The sequence below is a fragment of the Choristoneura fumiferana genome, chromosome 8, assembly GCF_025370935.1.
Source record: "Choristoneura fumiferana chromosome 8, NRCan_CFum_1, whole genome shotgun sequence".
Classification (NCBI taxonomy): Eukaryota; Metazoa; Arthropoda; class Insecta; order Lepidoptera; family Tortricidae; genus Choristoneura; species Choristoneura fumiferana.
Window position 1 is genome coordinate 7,398,765 of NC_133479.1, and position 26,611 is coordinate 7,425,375.

The 26,611-nt window shown below is 36.5% G+C and overlaps 1 protein-coding gene across 3 annotated transcripts; it reads left to right on the top strand.

Moving 5' to 3' along the window:
• Positions 1–486: 486 nt before the first annotated feature.
• On the top strand, positions 487–19,729 carry LOC141430291 (transmembrane protein 184A-like). 3 transcript variants are annotated; one of them, XM_074090921.1, is made up of 7 exons: positions 487–533; positions 899–1,064; positions 1,602–1,828; positions 5,634–5,835; positions 7,762–7,994; positions 8,792–8,876; positions 13,783–19,729. In XM_074090921.1, the coding sequence occupies exons 1-7, from the start codon at positions 531–533 to the stop codon at positions 13,938–13,940; spliced, it is 1,074 nt and encodes a 357-aa protein (XP_073947022.1). In that variant the 5' UTR covers positions 487–530; the 3' UTR covers positions 13,941–19,729. The 3 variants fall into 3 exon arrangements, with proteins under 3 accessions (XP_073947022.1, XP_073947021.1, XP_073947023.1); XM_074090920.1 differs by lacking the exon at positions 487–533 and adding an exon at positions 765–788; XM_074090922.1 differs by lacking the exons at positions 487–533; positions 13,783–19,729 and adding exons at positions 765–788; positions 9,483–11,461.
• The last annotated feature ends 6,882 nt before the right edge of the window (positions 19,730–26,611 follow it).

The following is a 26,611-nucleotide window of genomic DNA, read 5'->3' on the forward strand; positions in this document are numbered from 1 at the left end:
GCTGCTATAAATTTAATCATAGTTTTTCCTATAAAAATAGTTTGATAAGGAATCGTAGTTTTAACCAATTGAATTGATTTTGTACCGTATTGTATTATATATTGTAAGGCAGCAGGGCACAATTTCTATAGTGTATATTTATGTGGCCAATAGGGAAGGGTGACGTAGAGTCTAAAAAGGATTAAAAGATTATCATTATCACATTCAATGCTGGTCGGAACTGACACTCCTGGAGAATTTTTCATGTGACACAAATGCTCAATATTGTGCGCAAGTCAATATTTAGGTATGAAATTGCAAAAGCAATAACAAAAGCGCACACCTATTTTCTGCCGTCAGTAACTGTTGACTGCTTCCGAATATCTATTAGCCTAAATATTTCAAGTGATCTATAAATTTGTTTGAACTGCGAGGTTAATGGTTAACCTAATTATCATAATCTTGCTTCCATTTCAGCCTCTAATTAGACTCAGTGCTCTGTTGCGTGGACAGTCGGGTAACCGCTCCCTAATAGCATTTCTATTCCGAATATGGTGCGACTTAGAAAAGCTGACTTTAATACGCCATTTTCGTCACGATAGGTTGTTGTTCGTATGTTTTTCCAGTAGGTTTTTAACATACGATGTTTCTAGTAAAAAAAAACCGTCAAAGTTTCCTATGCAATAAAACCATTTACAAAAAAATAAAAGATTTTGTAATTGTAAGAAAATAACGCTCAGCTTGTGTCACTACACTTGGCGACTAAGCCGGGATCCGGCAACCTTTTGCACTTTATCAAAATGGCCGTGGTAATTGGCTTTTCAGAAATATTAATAAATGCACATTTTCACTATACAAATTAGATATGTACCTTTTATAGATTAAACAGGACTACAAAATGTATTATGTATTGTTACAGATCTACCAGCACTTGCGCTGGTACATGAACCCATCGGAACAGCGCTGGATCGTGCGTATCCTGTTCATCGTACCCATTTACGGATGCTACAGCTGGATATCGCTGCTCTTCTTTAACGGAAACTCGTACTATGTATACTTCTTCACCGTCAGGGATTGCTATGAAGGTGTGTGTGCTTGATTTATTTGTCTAGGTCTAATTATGTGTGCATGAGTCCGTCGAGAAGATCTTAGGTTATAGCATAGGCATATTTTTAAGACCATTTCGCTGATGGTTGAAGAGTACTTATGCAATAAAGTTAAAATGGTAACAACGAAAATCACGAAAAAATGCTATTTTTTTTATCTTCAGTAACATTTTTTTTATTCGACTGGATGGCAAACGAGCAAGTGGGTCTCCTGATGGTAAGAGATCACCACCACCCATAAACATCTGCAACACCAGGGGTATTGCAGATGCGTTGCCAACCTAGAGGCCTAAGATAACATGAACCATTGAAACTGAAGAATTTAAATTTGACAGAGTTATATATATTCCATTAATTCTGTCATCTCATTATCTTCTTCCTGTACACGTCGCACTATTGGACACAGGTCTCGTCTCAAATTGAGATCCTATGTTCCTACGTGAACCCAGTGCGGGTTGATTCTCTAGTCAAATTAAACTACTTCAACATGAAACACATGAACTTATCCTTTTCCAGCGCTCGTAATCTACAGCTTCCTATCCCTATGCTACGAGTATCTGGGCGGCGAGGGTAACATAATGTCGGAGCTGCGCGGACGGCCGGTGCGGGCGTCCTGCGTCAACGGAACCTGCTGCCTCGCCGGTGCCACCTATACCATCGGCTTCCTGCGATTCTGCAAACAGGCCACGCTTCAGTTCTGCCTCGTCAAGCCTGTCTGCGCATTTATTATTATTTTCCTGCAGGTATGTGAAGTTTTGACTAATGAAGGCGTGCCCGTCTTTGAGCAAGTGAGGGTAGCGTTGTCACCTATACGCCACACTATGCGTCGTATAATTCATTTCTCTGTTCATCGCTATTATTCCACACATTGGTCTCTCGCGCAACTCTTCCCTGAATCTCTTACCAATCATGAGCGAGAACCAGAGGGAAAGAGCACTGAGTATGACGAGTAACGTAGCCACACTAGGTATCTGCCTCCTTTACTTGCTACTTCCCCTGCCATGCGTACAGTATGTGGCGCAGGAATTAAGCTCAGGGGACAAGTTTGTGACCTAGAGCATCTATTAAATAGTTGCCAGGCCAACGCCCTTCTGCGTAACGTACCCGTAGTATACTTGTCTACGTAATTTACCTAGATTATTTATTAATGAATTTCAGATGCCAATGACTTTTATTGATTAGTACCACAGGCTATAACAGTAAGATTATTAGTAACTTGCTTAGAACTTTCCCGAAAGTTACAAGTTATGTTTTGCCTATTGAGAGTTCAAGTATACTACGATTGAAAATTTCTAGCCTCTTGTTTAACTTTCACTAGATGGATGACACAAAAGTGTTAATGTATTAGTTCTACTTTCCGGTTCTTTGAGTGCGTATATACAAAGACTAAGAAATACATTTTTATAGTAGGTAAGTAGGTGCCTATGTATGTTATACATATGTATACCTACCCTAAATACGACATAAATTACTTCATAATAATTATTACCCTCTGTTAAATTTAATTGTGGTCCAATCTAAAGATATAGGCTATGTTTTGTATAAATTACATAATTCTAGAATGGTCAGCCAAAAAGGTGAATTTTTAAAGATCTAGTTTATCCAGTCGACGCAATGCAAAAGTTGCTACATAAAGTCCGGCTCAAGGCCGCACGGAGCACATCGATCGTTCGCAAATTAGCGAAATAAAGGCCGCATTTTACTTCCTTTTCAACCAGAATCACCATTTCGGTTGAAAACAAGTATACTTTAGTATACGGTTGAAGTAAGTATAAGCGATGCGATGTTCTTATATTAACACTCTATCTCGGCTGGCAAATTCGAGAGGAATCCACAGTTTCCTACCAATATAAATAACTATGTGAACAAGCTATTATGATGAGCTATAAAAAACGTAGAAACTGTTTGGTAGTTTAACAGCATGTGTGTGATGTGGGGATGCGAGTGCATTACGCCGTCATGAATAATGGATGCCTTACAAAATTGTAACAAGGTTTTGCTGGAGCTGCTAGCAGACTGCAACGTAATATTTTATGACTGCATCAGGCTACAATACTCAAGTTTGGAGACTTTGTACAGTGGAGTTCAAAGATATCTTAAACTTCAGTACCTTGTCATGTATGACAGGACAATTTTATACAAAAGTTCAAACATCAAGTGATAGCGAAAACGAAAGGTAGATATTAAGTAGTATTAATGTGGATTGTAGTGAATAATGTTTTGCCATCATATTTTATTTTGTCAGAAAAGTTCATATTTATCTCGTTTTCTCAACTTACTGTAGTTTACTGCAACTAATTGAGAAAGTAATATAAATACGAACTTATCCAACATAAAACGATGGAAAAACATTATTCACTAGATTAGACCTGTATCTTTTTTCTCATAAAGATAAAAGAAAATTTTTACTTAACAAAAAAGTAAAACTGATTTTTTTGGAGTCGGTTTTACTTTTTTGTTAAAAATTTTCTTTATTTCTCACTTTTTAGTGATTTGTAGCCAAGGTACATCTCACAACGATTCCATTAAGCCCAAACACGGCTTAGTTACATTGTTTTATAACAGAGTTCCGTTGCCTACCTTCTGGCTTCAGCATCAGAACAGTTCGAAAGAATAATTAACTTAAAGCTTCTTCTTAGTCGCTTATCTAGGTTTAGTAAGCAATAAGTTTATAGACGCGCGAGCATTACTTAGCTTGGACAAGTTCCATTGGCCATCTACGGTCTTCTTCATCAGGTCCAGTTTACCAAGTGATACTTTCTGAATGTAAATGCTTGTCTAAATGCTTAAAATGCCAAAATCGCCATAGGTGTGCCTATAAATTTTGAGGTTTGCCCTTGATTTCCCTAGGATCCCATCATCAGATCTTGACTTGGTGACAATGGGATCACCTCAGAAGAGTACTCTTTCGAATAAAAAAAGAATTTTCAAAATCTGTTCACAATTGACTGAGTAATCGGTGAACATACATAAAAAAATACAAACATTGGAACATAGAACCCTCCTCCTTTTTTGAAGTCGGTTAAAAAGAAAAGTAACTTTTTAGTTAGTAAATTTGACATTTGTCGTGCGTGACCAAACTAAGCAATCGCACGGGTCAGTTGTGTGATGAACTGATGAGTCATGTTTTATCGAAACCTTGAACAACATCAAATAAATAGTAAAGCATATCTTGATAATCTTTTGTATATTAACGTTATTCCCATTTACCCTGGGATTGCGTCTTGCGAATGAAACAAACAATTGGTATTTCCTTAATTTTAAATGATATTAGAGCGAAGTCTGAAAACTGATCGGGTGTGGGCAAGAATGACAAACTTGTTTGTTTATTCAGACAGTTTGTTTATTCTGTGTTAAATAACAAAACAAAACATCTATGTAAATAAAAAATAATTGGAGAAAGTTACAATTGTTTGCGTAACACTTCAGACCGTCTGCACCTTTTTGTTAAATGCTTTTTTACTGTGTGTAATTTACAGAAGGAAGGTTTGTTTGACAGAAAATGTTTGAATTTTTTTATGCAGGAGCTATTTAGTAAATATCTTGTATAGCGCGAGGAGCGCCATAATGGAGATTTAAAAATCTCTATTCTCCTACAAAATCTCCTTACAAAGTGAGTCAGTGAGACAGAAGATGCTTTCAGGATAGATTTAGTCTCATTTTCGTTATTATTATACCTGTGCGAAGCCGATGCGGTTATTAGTAAACATACATAAACTGAGGCAAAGAAATTGCATCGATATCGATAACTTTATCGCTCTGGCGATTTTCATGAACGGTTTTCAAGTGAAAATGGCCTTGATAAACTCGAAGCGTGTAAATAATTTAGTTGCTAGATTATAAATTTATAAAGCACGTTGACAGTTCCGCGCGCTTGATTATATCCGCAATACTAATTTTTACGTAGACAGGTGCATTGAAATGTTCTGAATTTAAGTTTGTATTTAATTCAAAGATAAATACTGGCAGGTAAAAGTGCCATATTTATAATTTATTTCAATGGAATCGAACAATATTTTAAACAAATATGGTCAACTGACATTGATACCGATTTGTCTATGCCCCCAGTGCTGCGAATGTTCTTTAACAGGTTACCTGTCCCGAAGCAATGTGCGGCGTCCTTTTGACACGTCCCCATAGTAATGATAAAGTAATGTACCTAATATCCCCAATGTAATGTCCCCATAGTCATATTCATTAGATATCTAAAAGTGGTTCAATAATAAAAATAATATAATATGATACGTAATAAAAATTATTATTTATCGATAGAACAACTGTATTATTTACACCCTGGCCACCTGAGACAGGGAACCTGTTAAGATACTTCAATCAGCAGTGAATTTTTTTAAATTTGGATTTTCTAACTAAGGTATCGGCCAGTGCCTAGACTGCTTTTAGTCGAGAATAAACGAGTACGTACGCGTTACAATTTCACAACAAACATTCGTATTATCCATATAAATATATGCCCCGGCCGGGATTCGAGCCCGGGACCTCAAGCTACGAGTTTTCTAGCTAGTAAGAATTACGAGTTTTCTTTTGCAGTCGGCAGGGCACTACCACGACGGCGACTGGAGCCCCAACGGCGGGTACCTGTACATCACGATCGTGTACAATTTCTCCGTGTCACTGGCTCTGTACGGCCTCTTCCTGTTCCTGGGAGCCACACGCGAAATGCTCAAGCCATTCGACCCCGTGCTCAAGTTCTTTACCGTCAAGTCTGTCATCTTCCTCTCCTTCTGGCAAGGTAATTACGATTTTGGCTGCCGAACTGGCGTAAGCGTAAGGCTACCGGTCCACTGGAGCCATCTACCAATAGAATAGCATAAAATTTCCGCTCCTCTTCAGTGGAGAGGGAGTTGGTAACTAGCTTAAAAAGTCATATAAAACCGGCAAGCGGAGCGATTAAGAGGAGCTGATATGCGGGGCGGTGAAACAAGCGCGAGCGTGGCAGCGGGGAAGTTCCACGAATGGAAAAACAGTCCGCAACTCTGCACCTCATTGCCTCCTCGCTCCGCTTTGCTGCCTCGCTCCGTTCCAGTGGACAGGCAGCTTTAACCGGTTTTGAATGTGCGGCGGGTTAATTGGTCGACCCCATTGTGAAGCCGAGTTTAGACTTGCTAGAAAAATCGTGCAAGTTGCATTAAACTCGGCTTTAAGCTTTAACTTTGTGAAGTGACCTCGGTTCGTCTTGCAATGGGGTGAAAAACTATTGTAGGTAATTTGTGAATTTTTGTGCTCTAATATCAGCTACTATTAGTCCACTTTTCTATGGTTCGGAGACAATTGGTATGTAAATTTATCATTGGTCATACTAATGGATTAACTGTATGTTTTTGGAGTGATCATCAACGAATTGAATCGTTCAAAGTCTACTGTGCTTTATATTATATCTCTCTGTCCGTTGAACTTAGTATCAACGTTCGATCTCTCGCGCAATGACCTTAGATCCCATTGTCATTGCGACATAACGATAATGATGTGTAGCCAATTAAAACTCCTATTCAAACGTGGCACGCATGAAAAACAGTAAACAAAGGTTCGATTCAATCGCAATTTGTTCATGGAAACCTTTTCGTGGAATTCAATACGCATTGTATCTAGGTTTTTAACTGTTCTGCGTGGTTCAATCACTTTTACTTCCGACCTCCGCCATCTTGTTAGAAATACCTTATTTACGTGTTATTACTTAAATACGTTCTGATTCGAACTTAGTTACTTTTTCATTTACTATGGGATGTATACCGTATTGATCTTCCGATATTAAGCATCTATCAGAATCATGATCACGGGTGAACAGAAGGGGCCATCCATAAATACGTAGCTGTGAAGAAACATTGACTTCCCATTGTAGCTGAGAAGTAACTGCCAAATTTGTGTTTCTTAGGTACCTGCAGTCACCAGCTCCAATTTCCACACAACGAAGTGTGCATAAATATGTGATATAATTTTTAGGGCCATTAGGACGTGTCAGATATTTTTGCACGTTCCGCTTTGGCAGATATTAGTGCAGGTGGATATTAGGGACTGTACAATGAAAATTACAGTGTAAAGCCCTGATTAGAGTTGCAAGAAAAATCATGCATGTTGCATTCGGTACATTTCGGCGATGGATGGACCACTTTAAAGTCATTCGCTTTATGGAATCTCAATGTAATCCAACTTGCACGGATTTTTTTGCTAGTCTAAACTGGGCTTAATGCTTCTCAGGCACGCAAATGACGTCAAACTAATTTTGATATTTTTTAAACCAATTATCACACTCATTACTAGGAAAATTGTAATTATTTTGTTTGTGTGTCATAAATCGCCGGATCTCCCGTCTCTTAAAGTGTCACGTAATTCAAAGCCCAGGTTAACCTTCAAGAAAAATCTTGCAAGTTGTAATACGTCGCGGCGCTCGATTAATCTCTTTATTCGTGTTCGCTTGACGGCCTCGCAATGTAATGCAACTTACACGATTTTTATTGCAGATCTTAATTGAGTTTAGGGTCTCCGCTAGCTAGCGTGGGTGCGCGGAGTCCTGTTTCAATGGAGCAGAGACCCGCCTCACGCAGCGCTGCTCTATCAGATGACATGAAATAACCCATGTACCCGTGCACGCGCGCGAGTTAGCAGAGACCCCTAAGGATGGCTCCGAATTTGCACAAAACTTTATTTTTCTTTTCCCCAGGCGTCGCCCTTGCCATCCTGGAGAAAGCCGAAGTAATAATGCCGATAACGGACGCCAGCGGGCAGCCGACCACCGCCGGTACCGTCTCTGCGGGCTACCAGAACTTCCTGATTTGTATTGAGATGTTGGCGGCGGCCATTGCGCTGCGTTACGCGTTCCCTGCGTCGGTATATGCGCGCGCGCGCGACCCGCATCGCTCTGTCACTATGCAGTCGATCTCTAGCAGCCTCAAGGTCAGTCATTTGACACCACTTCATACTGTCTATATTTCTATAAAACGGGTGTAGTAGGTAACATTTACATTTCACTAGTGAATACTGTAATTTAGTAAAAACAATTTAAAACAAAAAAGATGTGCGAATTATTCGAAAGGAGACTGACAAATATGCGGCATCAGTTGTATAAGGAAATGAAGGGTGTGATATTACATAGGATTTTTTTACAAAAGGGATCACAAGTTAAAGATCGTGACTATAAACGATAACTATTATTATTTCTGTGATCTGAAGTATACACCTGTAGCTTGTTCAAACTGACAGTTCTCGTTATGGTCGCGCAAAACATAACTGAAACGTCATGTCGCTTTTTTAGGCATTTTTTTACTATTCATGTAGTCACTTGTTCACTTTTCTTTTAACCATTGAAGAAGATAGACTCAATCTGATTACAGCAGAATACAGTGAGTTAAGCTTAACACATCTGGGGGCACTGCAGTGCCCCCGCCAAGTCGAGCAAAAAAAACAAAGGCACGGCCGGTCGTACAGTCGAGTTCAAAAATTTCTGAGCAGAAATTTGATCATAAATATTTGAACACGCTTTTATGCCGTTAACAATATGGAGTCGTGTTCAGATATTTTTGATCAAATTTTTGCTCACAAGTTTATGAACTATGTACAGTATGTTTATGTACAGTCGTACCATACTTTTCTCGAAGCGATTCAGGCCATTTTCAACTTCCTGTGATTTTGTTATGGATGAAGCTAATTCGCTTTACTGGATCAATTTTAAACCATTTTATTTTACATTCCAGGAGACAATGAACCCCAAGGACATAATGACCGATGCCTTCCACAATTTCCACCCACAGTATCAACAATACACGCAGTACAGCTCCGGTAAGTGACGGCTTAACCCCCGCGTGCATGCCTCTCGCCTGGTCATTATTATTTGCTCATTTCCTACCTAAATTGTGATTAGTGCAGCTATAACTACCGCCGTATTAACTAGGCTAGCGTTGTTACTTACATTTCAGAATATTAGTCTGTTTCATTGTATATGAGATAGATATTTTACTATTCTAATATTTATCTACTGTTATCGTTATGATCTGAGGCCGTATTGTCTAACGCACAACACACTGACGTTCGCAGTACCTACTATTCATCGTCTCTTTCTACCCTCGTCTTATTCCGTGGGACAGAAAGAAGTGATCAAAACGATACTGATTCCAAGTGTTAGACAAAAAGGTCTCTGTTATAGTTATACTGGTATTATCATATCAATATAAAGAAAAGATTTAATAAATATAAACGAATACTATAATTATACATAGGTAGAATCGTTTTAAAAATCCTTTCCCTCATTACTTTGAGACATCATAGGTCTCACATATTGCCTTGTATAATGTAGGTAGACTGAAATCTTTTCGTTGTTTTTTTTTATTTACTTTAAGAAATCTCGTACGAGAGTTCCCTATTATGATTTACATTATTTTCTTTCAGATGTCACTTCTCAACTGCCTTATGAGAAACTATAAACTCTGCCATAGCTGTGCTGTGCATGAAGTGCATTGCTGTATTTGTGTCCGTTTCATACATTACATACATAATATGAATAATTATACGCCCGAGCATGGAAAAGCCACTAACTTTTGGATAACAAATGCATCTGACAATCATTATGATATCATATCAGTGATGGCTTGATATTATTGTGCATCAAAATAAAACAAATGAACCATAAAAATAAGGATATAACCAAATTGTGTTTTAGATACATACTATTCATAATATATTTAAAACCGACTTGAGGCGCGTTTCGAACGGTATTTCGGTGCTCGGTCACTTATGAAATTATGCTATCTATCTATAAGATATTTTTTAAATTTTATTTTCGTAATGTATAAGGTATTTGGCTAGTCCGAAATATGAATACACGCAACAATAATAAATATACAAAACGCGGCTACATAAAAACTGCCTTAAACTTAACATAAACGATATAATTATTGATAGTGATAGATAACTATAAATAATACATGGCTTGCGAAACACGTAGATTCAAGTAAAAGTTCAACTCTTTGGGCTTAAAAAAGTCAGCTTTGAAAATATTAGTTTGAGAAATCAAGATGTCCCATATTAGGCTTCTAAAACAAACTTCTGAATTGTACACTTTTCCAATCGGTGCACTTAAAAAAATGATATTTTTTTCCGTAATGTACTCATGTACGATTTCTCAAATTGCACGCTTTCCAGAATTGTAGTATTTTTTTTATAAATATCATCATAGCACAGATAGTCAAGTCGGATTTTAAAAAAAAAGTAGAAACTGTTCATGCAAAGAACATGGAGAATGGCGAAAATACCCTTGTAATAAAAGGAAACTTATACATACATATAATATTAATTTAGAAAATTTCACTTTCTGGGGAAATCACCTTTTGGGGAGTGTACTTTTTGAGATGTGTCTCATTGAAGAAACTTGCCCTTTAATTAAGTGCGCGTTTTAACAAAGTGTACATTTCGGGAAAGTGTGTTTTACGACCGTAAGCCCCAAATGAAGCCTAGAAGCGTGTAAAAACATTCGTGTACTTACGTCAAATTCGGATCTCTTGGTTCATAACTCGTGCGTTTACAGCGCGTGGTTTTTTAAATAATGTGTACCAATTGCAAAGATATCTGCGAAGTCGCGCTGAAAGGATCGGACTAATCATTGCCATGTAAATTAGTTTTTGTACCATGCCTATAGTATCAAAGTGTCGTAAGCATTTTGTAGTGTAAATGTTTAATATATTCTGTGATTTTATTCATTTCTTTTGTATTGTTTTTTGTTATTTGATTAGTTTGCGGATAAAATCCAATAGAAGAAGCTAGGCTTGATTACGAGAAATGGTAAAATAATTTCGTTTTTTAAAGTAATTTTTAGTTTTTTTTTGTAGAATAAATAGTGTCTTATGACAATTTAATTTTAATTTTGCATGAATGCCACGGTATTTATTGCATTTATGTTACACAGGGTCAAGAAACTTCTGAACTCTTGCCTAAAGTTTTAGTGCAGAGACCAAAGAACGGTATTTGAAATTATCCACCGTTTTTCCGACTCAAGACAGCTGTGAATATGCTTTGTAATTATCGCCGTCTTGTGAGATCAATAGAGCATAATAATGACTAGTTGGCCTCGGATTCTAACATAGAAGAATTGACTTTAATATAACGTGTAAATCTAAAAAGTATACTTATGTTTTTCTATTTTAAGATTATTGTTATATTTATGTTACGTGACTGTTCTACTTGTAAACTTTCATAAATATATTTGTTTCATATATACACAGTTTTAAAATTATATTTGAGTAAAAAAAATCTGCAGATTAGATTTAAGTTTCAGGTTTTTTTAAATATCCGATAACCGTTTCGATTATTCAACACATTGTATTAGGCTTCTCACTAATAAATAAAAATTTAATTTTGTCTTAAAAATATAATATTTTTTTTATTAACTCTAAACTTTATGAATCTAAAACCCTATCAGCGTTGGAAGGAAGCAATGAAGGTGAGTCCTTTATTAGTTTGACATGTCACGCTTCTTGACTCTATGTTTATTTGCCAGCATGCTGCATACGATGTTTGTGTTGTCATTGCCGATTTTATTCATTTCATTATTTTCTATAAGAATTTACTGTCTATAGTTGAGTATAAATTAAACTGTCACATATCTTCTATGCGATGGGTTTTCTCCGCAATGAACAGTTTATTAATAGAATTATTATTATACAATTAACCACACTTGCAATAATCATTACAGCTCCTTTTTACTACTACTTTCGATTCAAAGAACACGATAACAATTTTCATACTAAATATTACGGACATTGATGATTTTTTTTTGTCTTTTTTGTAAATTTGTTGAATTTGTTTACCTACATTTCAGTTTGAACTTGGTCACAGACTGACTATCACCACATTACTGGGATTTTCTTAAATCACACATGTATAAGATATCGAAGTATCATGTCTGCTTATTAAATAAATAATCATTGCAATCTCAAAGTAATGTTATCAGACTGTAACATCGCACAATCTTAAAGCGTAACTGCCTACCGTCAGATATTTCAAAAAGGGAAATTTTCCAAATTGTCTCAAACCTTTCAATGTTTTTGAAGTATCTGTTAGCGACTGTACATATTAGTTCCAAATTAAAAGTTCTCTCTCAATAAGGTTTTGGTAAAAAAAATAATTTTTAATACAAGCTTTTTTTTGCTGACTGTACTTTTATTGTCACCCGAACTACATTTTGCATACCAAATTTCAAGTCGATGCCATTAACCGTTGAAGAGTTCCGTCCCGTGGAGACGTTCCTGGCCGGACTACCAGGATGTCACTACCAGATTATTGTATCGTCATGCAATTTACATATGTATACCAAATTTCAAGTCAATCCAACCACTGTAAGTTGGTCGAATTTAATTTACAAGATTTGATTACAGACAGACAGACAGACAGAACTAGACGAACAGAAACAACGGGACAGGTGAAACTAAATAAAATCTTGTAAAAATTTTAACCTTTTTGTTAACAAGTACTACATTTCTAGCTTAAAATAAGTCAAAATCAGCAATCGAGTATCATGTTTTCTATAAAAAGCCATTAAAATGTTGACTGCAATTTTGTTACTTGTTTGTGGAAAAATCTCAAGCAGCAGGTTCTTGAAGTATGCAGGCTTTGGACTAATTTTAAAAGACATCTTTCTGGTGAAGGCTATCAACTAATAATCCGTAAAGTACCAATTTCGGTTCGAGACACATAGCTTATATATAATAGTAATAGATGCAGAAAGTGCTACAATGAGGGTTTTGACACTTCAGCCATGCTTGTGATTGGCTTATTTAGATATTTAACCAATCACAAACATGACGCAAATATCAAATGGGTCTCACGATACTAACGCCATCTAGCGATATTTCGCCTATTGGAAAAACCTCATTTTCGAATCTCATCTGTCTTTTCTTCTTCATTTTTACGGTACGTTGCGGTTTTTGGGCTCCGTTAAATTGAATCGTGACCTATTGTGGAACCTTTCCACAGAAAATGCCATAGTGATTTTGCGTTGCCTGACAGGAAGAATCATTATGATGCTAAAGGTGATTTTTCACCGGCGAGGCGAGACGAGAATTGAAATTTGCGTGGCGTGGCGGGCGCGCAAGAACGCATACAAATTTCAATTCTCGTCTCGCCGGTGGAAAATCTCAATTTTCTACTGTGAGGTTAGAACCTTCTGCGTAGGTCAGTACATTAATATAGCAAAAATGTAAACGTTCTAAACCTGTCTATTACTTGATATACTTAATATTTACTATTTTCCGTTGAAGCTAAGTGTTTCCTACCGCGCGTAACAATGGGCTAGTGGCCTAACCTAACTAGTTCGTCAGATTATCAGGATATTATTAGACACGTCTTTTTGCTTTTGTCAATTAAAGAAAAAAATATGAAGATAGCCTCTTAAAGTTCCGCGGGTGACACTCTTTACCATAGAAACTGGCACGAGTTTCTACGGGCGTGTACACAGGGTCGGTATTTCCATGTCGGTATTATCCTGGCCGGTAAAGAATGTCACCCAGTTCCACGTGACGCCGCACTTTACTCTCGAACTTTGACGCGCTTTGACGCGATCTTTGTAATTTTTCGTTTGATTGACAAAAGAAAAAACTTGTACAATATTTTCTAATAACCTAACTGACAGATTAAATAGACAACTTTTTTTCACCCAGGACACTACCTCATTGTGTTAATCCTCATGTCTGTGTAGTGATGCGAGGCGGGGGCGCGGCAACGGGATTGGACAAGCGTGTGGACGAGGCGACGCCGGCGCCGCGGCCGCCGCCCCAGCGCGTCGCCACCATATCCCACGCAACCAACTACCACGAGAAAACCACGCTGCTAAGCTCCGATGACGAGTTCCAGTGAACTAATTGAAACAGCCCAGCGCCTCTAACTTTAAACTATGCATTCTGGTTCTTAATACGACAGACAGCGCGAGATCTGGCTAGCTAGAACTGTTTGGTGAGACGTGAACTTTGCCGTTCTGATTAAACTAAATCACAAGTACAAGGGAGCCTTTTCGTTACAAATATGACATTCCATACATTTCCCAATTAAATTATTGCGAAATTGACTGAAAAGGATCTACCCTGGTACGCGATTCAGTTTCGTCAACTATACCAGTCGCCAATACTTAGGACAGTCTCCCACGGACGTCATGACTCATGACGACGTTGCCGAAGCACCGCCATTTGAGTTAACTGCCACCAAAAGTGATGTAAATTGTTGGATATCTTAACTAACGACGTCGCCGGCCGCGGCATTATGTTAGAGATTATAATGACCTTTATTAAAACTTACTAAATAGGTCTAGTCACAAGAGCTGGCACAAATGGAATGTAGGTAGTGAAATTTTAGAGAATCTAGTCTCATAACCCAACATTGTTTGCGTACTGACGCCGTGAACCGCGGAAAATGCAACGAAATTCGCATCCTTTTGCTGTGGATAGCGGATTGCGAAATTTCAGTGCGAAAATGGGCTATAAATGCCTATTCTTTCCTGCTTAGTCCTAATACTTATATTTCAGATTAAGTTTTCATTTTAAAATCAAGATTCTAATCTTTTTGGAGAACAGAGATATTATAAAGCGAAATTATACAAGACCCCGGTATAAGAACGGCTCTCACAGTGAAAAGTGACATTTTGTTCAATTAATTCGTGCCAGCAGGGCTACTACGAAACTCGAAACTCGAAGTTCGTATCGTACCGTCCCTCTCGCTCTCGTATTAAATAGTATAAGTGTCAGCCAGCTCTTGTGATTTGACCTCTAAACGTGGCATCAAAACGCGAATGGTCAGAGTATTGGCAACTTGTACTTGTGCAATCTAAACTTTACGATGGAAGTTCTTGTCAATGATTCATCAAATCTGGACTGTTGATTAAAGATGAGACTTTATAGAATCTATGAAGCTTCATATCAGTCATTATGGGATTCCAGTTCCAAGTGCTTTTTCAAATTAGGTACGAAGATAATTTCCACTTAATTCAAATGATTAACAGCAGTTTCAACGTCACGAGACTACTACAAGTTTCTTCACATAATTTGAGTTTAATTAAATAAATTGAAAGAACCAGAAAGCTTCACACTTCACATTGTGTATCGGCGGTCGCGAGAGCTCTTGCTAAGACCTTGATTTTCAATTCGATGTCAATATTAAAACTACAATACGAATTAACTCATCTGCCGTTAATATTAAAATTTATACATTAGCACTTATCACCATTATTACACTTACTCTGTGTAAATTAATTCTAAATGTCTCATTTAACGTAAGTACCATTGCTTTTTAACTGTCTCGCATTTAAGAAACTTATAATGGGTGCGGTTAGTGTACGACCCCGTATTTATTGACCTGAAATGAACTACAAAAATGCATGACCTCTTTGAATTATCTCGTACAACTGTAGGTCGCACATTAACCGCACGCATTGTATTAAATTATTGAATGAGAATCGCTCAGTAAAAAGACATGTCTCATGCTCATAGTACCTAAACCAATACCAATGTTCGTCACCATTTATGTTCAAGTATTACTGTAACACGAATAATTTATCCCAAATATTTGGTAAACGTTTTGCACCAGGATATCTATATATTTTTCTTGTAAAAGTAAATGCTGGGATTAAGTATAAATTTTTACCAGTTGCCTTTCGCTGTGTTGATGTATAACACGTAAACGACGATACCACGACGACCATGGCTCGATTAAAGTAAATAAATGTGTATAGTGTAAGTAGGTACTATAAAACGGTAAAACATACCCACTGATATGCTATACTTGTATAATAAAGGTCAGTGACCATGCCGAATGTACAGAAAATAGAAATCCCTGTAGATATGACAGCAACGTTTCCGTAGGTAAAGCAATTTATGATGTAACTTAGCTTACAGATTCAGGATAACTTGAAATGAAAATTATGAAATACTAGACATCGGCGCCACCGCCCTACTATTCGTCGTTATTTAACTGTCTGTCTTATGTATTTTAATATGAATGAATATCCGATATTGGTACACATAATGTAAACTACATAAAAATGTAAGACAGCTTATTTATGTAGGTACCTTACAGAATTAATAATAAAAGAGGCAATGTTATGCGAACCGAAAATACAAGCGCAGATACGTGTAAAAAGACCTTTTTTAATTTTCAAAAAATGGATCATTGCAGATAAGTATATAATGATGGTTCAAAAAGGACTTTTTACTTATGTTCATTTCATTGGTTAACCTATGAAAACGAAAAAGTTTGTGCCCATTATTAACAACAAGTGTTCTTTTAGCGGAATGAGCGCAAGCTAATATTAAGTAGGTATTATTAGTTTGTGCTCATTGACAACGAGTGCTCATTCAGAGGAACGAGCACAAACTTATAACAGGATCCGAGTGCTATTAGTTTGTGCACAAATACAAAAGCACAAAATGAGAAATGAGCACAAACTAATACTAAGATTATTATTAGGTTGTGCGCATTGACAACGGATGCTCATTCCTCTTTTTATTATTCGTTTTGTGACCTACCTATGATAAATCTCATTTGGCATCGCATTTTTCTATTGTTCCACATTTCGAGAACTAAAAGGACCACTTTTGCTAATTAAGTTTTAGAAAATTGTTGTATAAAAGTAATGACTGTTTGGTTTTGTTACCAGTTATATTTTCAAAAAATTGTTGCAGATGTTAGAAAAAATTATGCTTCTTACAAACCGCGTTTATGGCTCAATTTGGGAGAGTTTCAACCGTCGTTTAAAATATTGTTAAAATGTGTGATTTCGCTTTGGCGTTCAACAATTAACAGTCAATGCAGCATAACGTGAACCAAAAACTGCTTCAAAGAAGGGACATTTCAACATTACGGCGGTTGAAATATTCTTAAGCCGCAAGCTTCGCCGTCCAGTTCAGAAATTTTAATGGTATTCAGTGATGAGCAAAATTTAATTAGCTTTAGATAGTCTTCTTTGACACTAGTGCTCTACTGTACATCAACTTTATCACCAAGTTCCTAAAAGTATCCAAATCTTGCCTAAAACCAAAGAAGCGATCGTGTAAGCCTGTAGATAAATAACTTTGTAACGATTTAGCGGCTATTTTGCTCCTAGTCCATTATTCACGTGAATTTATGCACTGGGAGCAAGAAAATTGATGCAGATAAAATAAACAAACGCTCCGCACTGGCATTACAAAGTTGCTTACAAATTTGAGATTTGCTTTCCATGACAATAAAATCTTTCTTTACTCAGGAACATATTTTTAAAATACAAATAGTTTTTTAAATAGATACAAATATAAATGCATTTCTAATATTCTCTGTGTTGGTGTTAAAAGTATCCGTGTAGGAGTTAGTAAATAGACAGTTCAGTGCCCTTAGTGTAAGTTTTCGGTTACAAACTACGTCTCGATCGCGTTCGCGTTAAATCTCAATTTGTATACAAACACGAACAGCGCCTCTTGCGGAAGGTTTGCGATATTCGTGTTTCCATATAAATTGAGATTTTACCGCGAACGCGATCGAGACGTATTTTGTAACCGAAAACTTACACTAAGGGTACAGCGTTAGGGTAACCTAACCTTTACGTATCTATTAATAAAAAAAGTTTTGTTCCTATGAGTACAGTTAGAGACACAAGGGAAAGTTTAGTCAGGCTAAGCTTAAGAGCAAATCAATATTTTTCTAACTCGCTGGCTTTATGTATTGCACATTCGGTAAATTAAATCAAAGCATAGCCGTGAAGTATTCCTTGTGTCAATAACTAACTGTACTTACTTTAATATGTTTTGTTTAAATCGCTACAGTAACGGACGTTGTTGAGCAAACTGGAGCATCAACATGAAATTATTGCCAAGCCTGTGACATGCTTGTGAAGACTATACTACTGGCGCAGCGTAATTGAAACGCGATATGGCATGTTCCAACGCATTAACGTTTATAAAGAGCGTATTAGGCTAACGAAGCATTCTAACGACCGTCTCACCTAGACAAAGGTCCGTACAGGCTCAACCATAAGTCCGATGGTAATTACCAGTTGTTTGATTTATAGGAATATTTGTTGTAGTTCCATTACAAGTTCCTTGCTTCTTTACTTGGAAGGAATTCAGTGCGCAAAACGTTGTACTTAAATAGTTCCATAAAGGGAACTGCCTAAGGAACTACTGCGAATTAAATATTCCGATTTGTGTGTATTTTACCAAGCAATTATCTATATCTTTTAACACTGATAATCAGTTATCTACACATTTATAAATGTTTTATTTATACATTTACTAACATTCCGGTATGACATAAAACGCATACACTTAATTTAACGTTTATTAACTTAATAGTTTAGTTGTCTATGTGCATGTGTTTATCTTACCTTAGATAACAATTTATAATTCTGTACCTATTTCATAATTTTATTAAATGCGTACGCCTAATGTATATTATTAAATTTATATTCTAGCTTTATAAAAATCACGCCACACTGATTCTCATAATTATCTATCATTTTTCCAAAAGTATTTTTTTACCATCGTCGTGCTAATGAACTTCTTGTCAGCAAGGGAAATATCTGTAAATATCTTTTCGCTTCCATTTGATTGCCATCAAACTGCCGTCGCTTTCACCTATCATTTAATTATACGAAATGTCATTTATGATGCCTAAAGGTGAAACCAACTGCGATGCACATAAAAGTTAGTTTCTAAACCGTAGGTAAGGTACCGTCGATACGGTACGATGTAAAATAATAACGTGGTGATCTCTTACTACCAGGAGACCCACTTGCTCGATTGCCATCCTGCAAAATCTTTGGAGAATAAAAAACCGTAAAATAATTTTATTATTTTTGTTGTATTTAAAGTTGAATTTTTCAGCTTATGGTCCTTGATTAAAGTCGAAGGATTGTTTTCAATATATAACCGATTTCAAAAATAGAGGATTCTATTGATTCGATTTCTTTTTTTAACGCGATAGGAATACAATGGCGAGTCTTTTATTTAAGCAGCGTGCACCGCAGTTTGGCTCCACCCTTATGATACTGTACTGGGCTTATTTAATTTTGTTATACTTAATACTTATGTGTTTTAGATTTTATATAAAAGTACCTACCTAGTAACGCTTATTTTTTGAAATTTATGGTTGTCAATTTTAAAATTAAGGATGACGACGTAACCTGATTTTTGTGAATATCTTATCTTCCACCTTAATACATATTTGGCGTTTCGACACAATTATTGATTGGCATGACTTAATTATTGTAGAATTGGAGAATAAAACTGAAGTCATCTTTTACGGGCAGAAACACTAAATTGTACAGACACGTAGACGATTCTTGTTGGTCCGTTTCTTCAATAATAACGCCATTGTGATCAAACCCGGTTGAAAAGCTGTAAGTTTGCGCCCTTCTATGATTAAATTTAGGAATGGAGGCGATAAAATAGGCCAATGAAATCTAGACTTAAGAAATTGCTTCCTTCATTCCGGATTACGAATTGAAATTATTTTTGTAACTGAAATAGTAAAATTGAAGGTGCAAACGACACAGTTCCCAATGTTTTGTGAATCATTGTTGAATGAGATTTTAACAGATAATGTTAGATATATGAATTAAAATGTTTTAGCTCCAAGTTTTAATGTAAGTAAATACCTACATAACAATATTGATATATTAATAATTGTGTTTCATTTATCGCAGCTTTGTTTACACTTTTGTTAACCTTTGTACAGTCGCCAGCTGATAATTCGGAGCGGTCGATCAGGTCAAATGCTTAACTCTAATCACTGAGAATAGTACCTGTTCCGATATTTTTGACCACAGGCATTACGAGTTTATATTTTGATATTTTTGATCGCCTAGGTCGCTCCAAAATATCTGATGGCGACTGTACTAAGTGCCCACCTCAACGCAAACTCATGATATCAGGGTGATTTGATAGTTGGGCTACTCATTGGTTGGTTGTCGAACTGCGGCCTACCTATTCGGGGAAAAGAAATCAAACAATACATTCATAAATCATGTTTTTTATTAAAAATATACTGTTACAATCACCATATCTGTTGTACCGAGGCATGGCGTTATATTACATTATTGCTTCCGATTTAAAAATATTCAAAATTTAACAAATTTTAAGTGCGTCTGGTAACACAGGTATAAAAATATTTTTCAAAAGGACATCCAACAGTGTGTTTCGATAAATATTATTCAACTTTCATATACTGTAGTACCTAGGTATTCATTGCTATTGGATTTAGGTATGAAGCACAGTAGCGTAGGGAAAATAGGGGAATTTAATTCAGGTGGAATGTGATATAAATTTTTTTGGGCGTCGTTGCGAGCATTCATCTAAGGAGGACTACATATTTATTTCGAAATATAATAATCGAATAAAACTTGACTTTAAGAGATAGATTGAGATGAGAACGATTAGATCAGATGACTCAATCTGTTCCTTTATTACCTATGTTGAAATTGTCAATTTCATGAAATTATTGATTATGCTCTAGCACCTTTTTAGTTACGCCATTGATGAAGCAATTTCTAAATATTTTGTTGAAAATTTGTCTTTCGTACACATTGATTGTACCTAGGTACCTACATAATTATCATTTTCCCAACTTGTCACAAAATAGTGCTTTTTTTAAATGTTTCGTAAAATATTGTCTGTTACGATGGAGTCCAGGGCTTATTACGTAAATTTTCTATTTAAAATAACTCATGTCCATTGTCTATTACGAAGGTAAAGGCGATTGAATTTTAGCATATTTATGCTATCTAAGTAAGATTAAGTTAAAAGTGCTGCAAACTTATTAAAAGCGCTAGAACTACCCCGTCAGTTAATTATTAGCATAACATTGCAAGTTTTGGGTTATTTTTGAGTAGGAAATTAAAAAAATGTGTGGATACTAAATCGTTCAGAATAAATAGCAGTCTAAAAATGAATACCTACCCATTTAACAGTCTGGGAGTGTGCGACCAATATGCCTCCAACTTTCCGGGTTTTTCATCGACGGACGCACCGTCGTTATAATATAAGACTTTTGCGCAAAATCAAGTATCACGGACGGGTTGAAGCATTTTGGTGTTGGATACCATACTAGCGTCGGACTACCAAGTGGCTACGCATGAATAAGGGTTAACTGGTTATTCTACTTAGATGCAGCAGTTCTTGGTCGTTACATTAAACACGCGAGATATTCTTACTATTATGTATGTAGGTATCAATTAGTAGAAATACTTGGAATACCCATTGCCATTTTTCAATGATTTTACAGTCCACATTATGTTCTACATGAACACCGTCGGTTAAATGCTAACGTCTCTCAAAAATAACCCTTGTGACGATAAGTACCTACCTACTTACATTTTTATTTTACATAAAATTTGTGATTTCGTTGATAATAAAATATTTTATTTTACTATAGGTACCTACATAATATTTTTCTTTTTTTAACAGAACAGTGCTGTAATATCGATAAAATTACTGAAGGTAAGTATGGCGTGAGGTAGTTCTGGCATAAAAGTATTAAGAAACAAATGAAATTAATTAAATTACATTTTGATCTTAAATTAAGACTAGGATTTAATTAGAGGTACGAGACAGGTACAATATCAAGTAACAAAGCTACAGTGGCAGCATTTCTTAACATTAGTTTTATATATATTAAAATCTAATCAATCACCTAATGCCACCGTGTTAAAGGCATCTAAATCACAATTCCTAATATGGCTAAGCCCTAGCGAAAGAGAAAAAGAGATATGCAAAAGTTCACAACTTAGTTTTTTAGTTTCCCACTCATTCCTGTATTGTACCAATTGTTGACTCTCACAGGTTCCTTCCAGTGTTTAAACACTACCAAAGTATTTTTTTTAACAACGTGGCTGTACCAATGCAGTATTGAGTGAAAGACATTTGCATGTCACTCGTAGCCCTTCAATATACCTAAACCGCGTCCACCCATTTCTTAATTATTATAAAAGCTGCTTCAACAAGCTTTGAAGCACAACTGACCCTAAGCTTCACGACACGACGATACCAGTGACGTCAAATCAATAGCTAGCGCAGCTTCTTCATTAATGCACCCATCCAATGTCTCGCCTCTAAATAAAACTGTTAAGTTATTGTTTAGCATAAAATTTTCTTTAACTCGTCGCGCGACCATCGACTTCTTTGGGTAATTTTGGACTAGTACCCTATGTTAAAGGATGATCGAAACTAGTAACTAAAATTGACTAATCACGAGTACTTAGATACGCGCCACTGTGGTGTTAATTCAGCTTCATTCATTAATTTATGCCTTCATCGTAAATAGCAGGTACAATGCTTAATGCTCGTATGGCAGAGAGTTTTTTTGACTTATTTCTGTATGTGATCGAAGTAAGAAGATGGGAAGTATATAATACGGTATTTGACAACTCCTGAATTTGCCATATTTTATATATTATTATGAAAAAAATATTATACAGACGGCGAAGAGAAAACTAAAATCGGTCGAAAATTGGTATTAGTGATTTTTTGAAAAATCTATATACCTGTCTCTTTCTCCAACGCTTTTCTCTATGTAGCAAGTATGGCGCTGCTTGCGTGTGACGTCACATGCCAGTATGTCTTTCTCTGTCTAATCTTGGATTTCAAACCTTTATAATTTTGTTATTTGTAAAGGTACTTAGCTTAAAAATTGTTTCTCTATTCGATAACAGGCATTGTAAAGTTTTAATTTATAAAATATATAAAAAATAGTCAAATACTGTATTGTTTATATTAGAGGCGAGGCAAAGGTGGTTCAATGATGATCTTTGTAAGGCGACAAATCGTGTCCATTCCGGTCACCCTCGTATCCAAGATACAACCATCAAAACGAGGTTTCTTGTTTCGGTTTCAATTGGTGCCCTGAAACTTTAACCATACGGGGCGTGGCATTAGTGACACGCTAAACACGTTGACTATACTAGAAAAATCGAAGAAAATATTTACAGCTAAGTACAATGTGCGATTAAGCATAAAAAGAGCTAAATTATACCTACGTATCTACTGTAAAACTGTGCAACAGGGAACGGACTGGATTCACAACTTGAGCAATGATGAAATTTTAGCTAGGTATGTGGTAGAATGTATGACGATTGAAAAATGAAAAAAACTGATAACTGCACAATAAATAGGTACTTTATGTAGTGCAGTTATGCACATTGTGCTGTTATGATTAATTCAAGAAACCTTTTTTTCTTCTCTTAGTTATCTTTCTTATTATTTAAATACTTAACAAACAAGACAAGTAGGTACAGAAGTACAGATGTAAATAATCAATTAATCTGGCTCTCAAATGTATGCAAAATCGGCAATTTTGTGAGTATAGATTATTGACTGTTAGCTGCTTGTCAATCTATTAAAATTGACGAAACTCTACTTCTAAGTTGTCAATAAGTATCATAATATCGCTCGTTCGTGAAATGACTTATGTGACCAAAAATTAGGTTACATGAAGCTTTAAAAGCGCATGATAATTGAATGACACGCTATCTAAATATAATTTACAACTTTTATAAATAGGTAAAATAGTGCTACATATTTTATCGTTCTCATTTTTAGAATAAGTTTCTCGTATCCATTATACTCTGAACCAGCCAGCATATTCTTAATTATTTATTTTTATCATAAATATTTATTATTCCCTTTGCTTCATCACATCACATGTTAAAATTATCAACTGAGGTACCTTATCTAGTGCATTTAGACAAGGCGCCTTTAGCGTTATGCGCCAATGAGGGTTTTCACAGAGGCGGAATATCGCTAGATGGCGTTAGTATCGTGAGGTCCGTTATATGTTTGACGTTTCCTTGCGATTGGCTCATTTAGTTATTGAACCAATCACGAGCAAACGTCAAACGGACCTCACGATAGTAACGCCATCTAGCGATATATTTCGCCTCCGTGAAAACCCTCATTACCTACATAAAGTCGATCGTATTCAACCGCAGGAGTGTAAACAACACTATTAGTGGGCACTCTTCGGCGAACGACAGCTGCAACCGCTTATATTTGCAACGCCGGCCCTGGGGTAGAGCTAGAAAAGAGATCGTTCTATGCCAGGGGTGGCCAACCGGTCGATCGCGACTATTAGTCCAGTCGATCGTGGCAAGGCAAAAAATATAAATACGTAGAACAGACTGCGCAACGTAATCACCAAAGAAGTAGGTATGTAATTGGTAGATCGCACAGGGTTACGTCAATAAACAGTTGGCCACCCCTGCTCTAGGCGCTAGAAGGCAAGGGGCGCCATTTTCCAGTGCAAAATAAAATTTTGATGGCACTTTTTGGAAGGCAAAGAAGCGTGTAGACAATCTCCCTCTACCAAGGTAGAGCGCCAAGGGCCAGAGCCGGCGCTGTTAGTATGGCCGCCGAAGTAGGCGGACATTGCAGACTAATACGAAGACGAAGTTCATCCTCTACAAACGCATTTGAATTACGGCCCCACTACGACTAACTCGTGACCGGTGGCGCGACGAATTTCTCGTTCCTTGCGGAGCCATGATGTTCACCGCACAGCGGTTAATTGACTGCGCTCGCAATGTATTGCAAAATCGCTTATCACGCCGCCGGTCGCCCAGTACCATAGTTAGCTGGCTATGCTGGACGAAGCTTTCGCGTAAGATAATAGTAGAATTTCACTCGTGCCATGGCATTTATCGTTTAAGAGGCGTCTTGTCTAAAGCTTTTAATCTAATGTTAATATACATTCGAAGTGCACCTTGTACTTTTGGTCTCCTCCCAGTACCTTTAATACCAGTTGCATTGAGGGAACTAGGTGGTTGAATTTATTTGTCCCACCCTCAGTGGTGGACTAAGCTCGTCCAGGACCCGGGGCGGCAAAGATGAATGAGCCAGAAGACTTAGAAGTCGATATGGTACTAAGCATATTTTAGCCTAATTAAAGACCTGATCAAGACAACATGTGGACTTTTGGAGGCCCGGGGTGGGTCACCCCTTCAATGAACCAAAGTCCGTTCACGAAACTAGGTGGGATTGGGACTTTATTGCAAGTAGGTGTTTCCAAAAGAGAAAGGTAAGTGATTTTTGTACCATTAAATGATTTTTTTTAATGCACCTACTTGAAAGTAAACAGATCAATTATATCATTATTATTAAGGATGGGCCAAATTGCGGAAATTCGTTTTACATTCGGTTATACCGCATTTCGGCAGCTTGGGCCGAACTTCAGCATTCGGCCGAAATTCGGTTTAAATGCCGAACATTCGGTTCACAATTTTCAGAAACTAAATATTGAGAAATATTAAATAAATATTTAATTTTATAAATAAATATAAACTATTAAAAGGTGTTTTCATCAATCAAATTTAACAATATTCTCTATATCTATATCTAACTCGTATTTAAAATTTACTAGAGGCAGGTTATTTCAACCGAAGTTCGGGCGATCGGCCGAATTTTTATTTTACCGAATGTTCGGCCGAAGTTCGAATTCGGTTCAAACCACATTCGGCTCATCTCTATTAATTTATATTATGTTTTAGTGGGAGCTGGGTAGGAAGAAAAGGTGTCGTATAAGTAATGTAAATAGAACTAATGGTAATAAGACCGACCATACTTTTTCATCCGTAAAAAATAATTACTTTAAGACATTTCCCGGTAGCTTGCGTTCATAACGAATCATCTTACCAACAATTAAAATTAGAAGCAAGAACCACACTCTTGTCTTAAATTTTAGCAAAAGCATGTTTCAAACTTACTTGTTTATAAGTAGGCATCTGTCTCGTCTCTTCGGCTATCGAAAATAACACAGGTTCAATCGAAGAAGGTTGACAATACCTACACCATCCTACTTGCATATTTAACTTCCCAAGTTTTTATGCATAATCTCTTAATCAAAATCTCTTACCATCAAAAATATTATTTAAATGTGCTTGTGCTATTTAGTACCTACCTAATCGAGCATCTAAGACCTAAAAAAATTTTAAAAAAATGTTTCTGGGCTCGCCATTTTACCTAGTTATAGTATCCTAGTAAAGTTTCACGGTACTGTTAGCGGTGGTATCTTAAAAAGTAAAGGCAGGTAAGTGAAAACGCAAAACGGCACTAACGTCCTTTCAGATTTAGATTTCTGTTCAGAGTTACGAAGTAAATAGATAGGTACAGTTGAATTACGAGTATAGCGCTCTTTTTAACCTCATTTTAACCTTTCGTTACTAGACAAGCTCGTGAGAAGAGAGTTATAAGTTTAGTGTTAATTAGTAAGCTTGTACTTTCGTTGATTTGATAAGCGGTGATCACATGACTTGATCATTGATGTCAATGTCACTTTAAAGCCAAAGGGTCTACTTAGCGCGCTCACTGTCTATAAAAGTGACAAAACCCCCTCACGGGATTTCAATACTCATTGTAACTTTATAATCTGTAACATGACATGAATAATCTGAATTCAGTGCCCTGTCATTAATTGCGCGTTTACTAGTTTTAATTTGTCTTGTTATGACAGGAACTGTTATCAAGTTTTTCTACAAAGTAATAATTTAAAAACTAACCATCTTCCTGCATTGAGTAATT

Coding starts and splice junctions, on each gene's coding strand:
- LOC141430291 (XM_074090920.1), top strand. Junction 1,065..1,601: donor CGTCAGGGATTGCTATGAAG/GTGTGTGTGCTT, acceptor ATCCTTTTCCAG/CGCTCGTAATCTACAGCTTC. Junction 7,995..8,791: donor CGATCTCTAGCAGCCTCAAG/GTCAGTCATTTG, acceptor TTTACATTCCAG/GAGACAATGAACCCCAAGGA.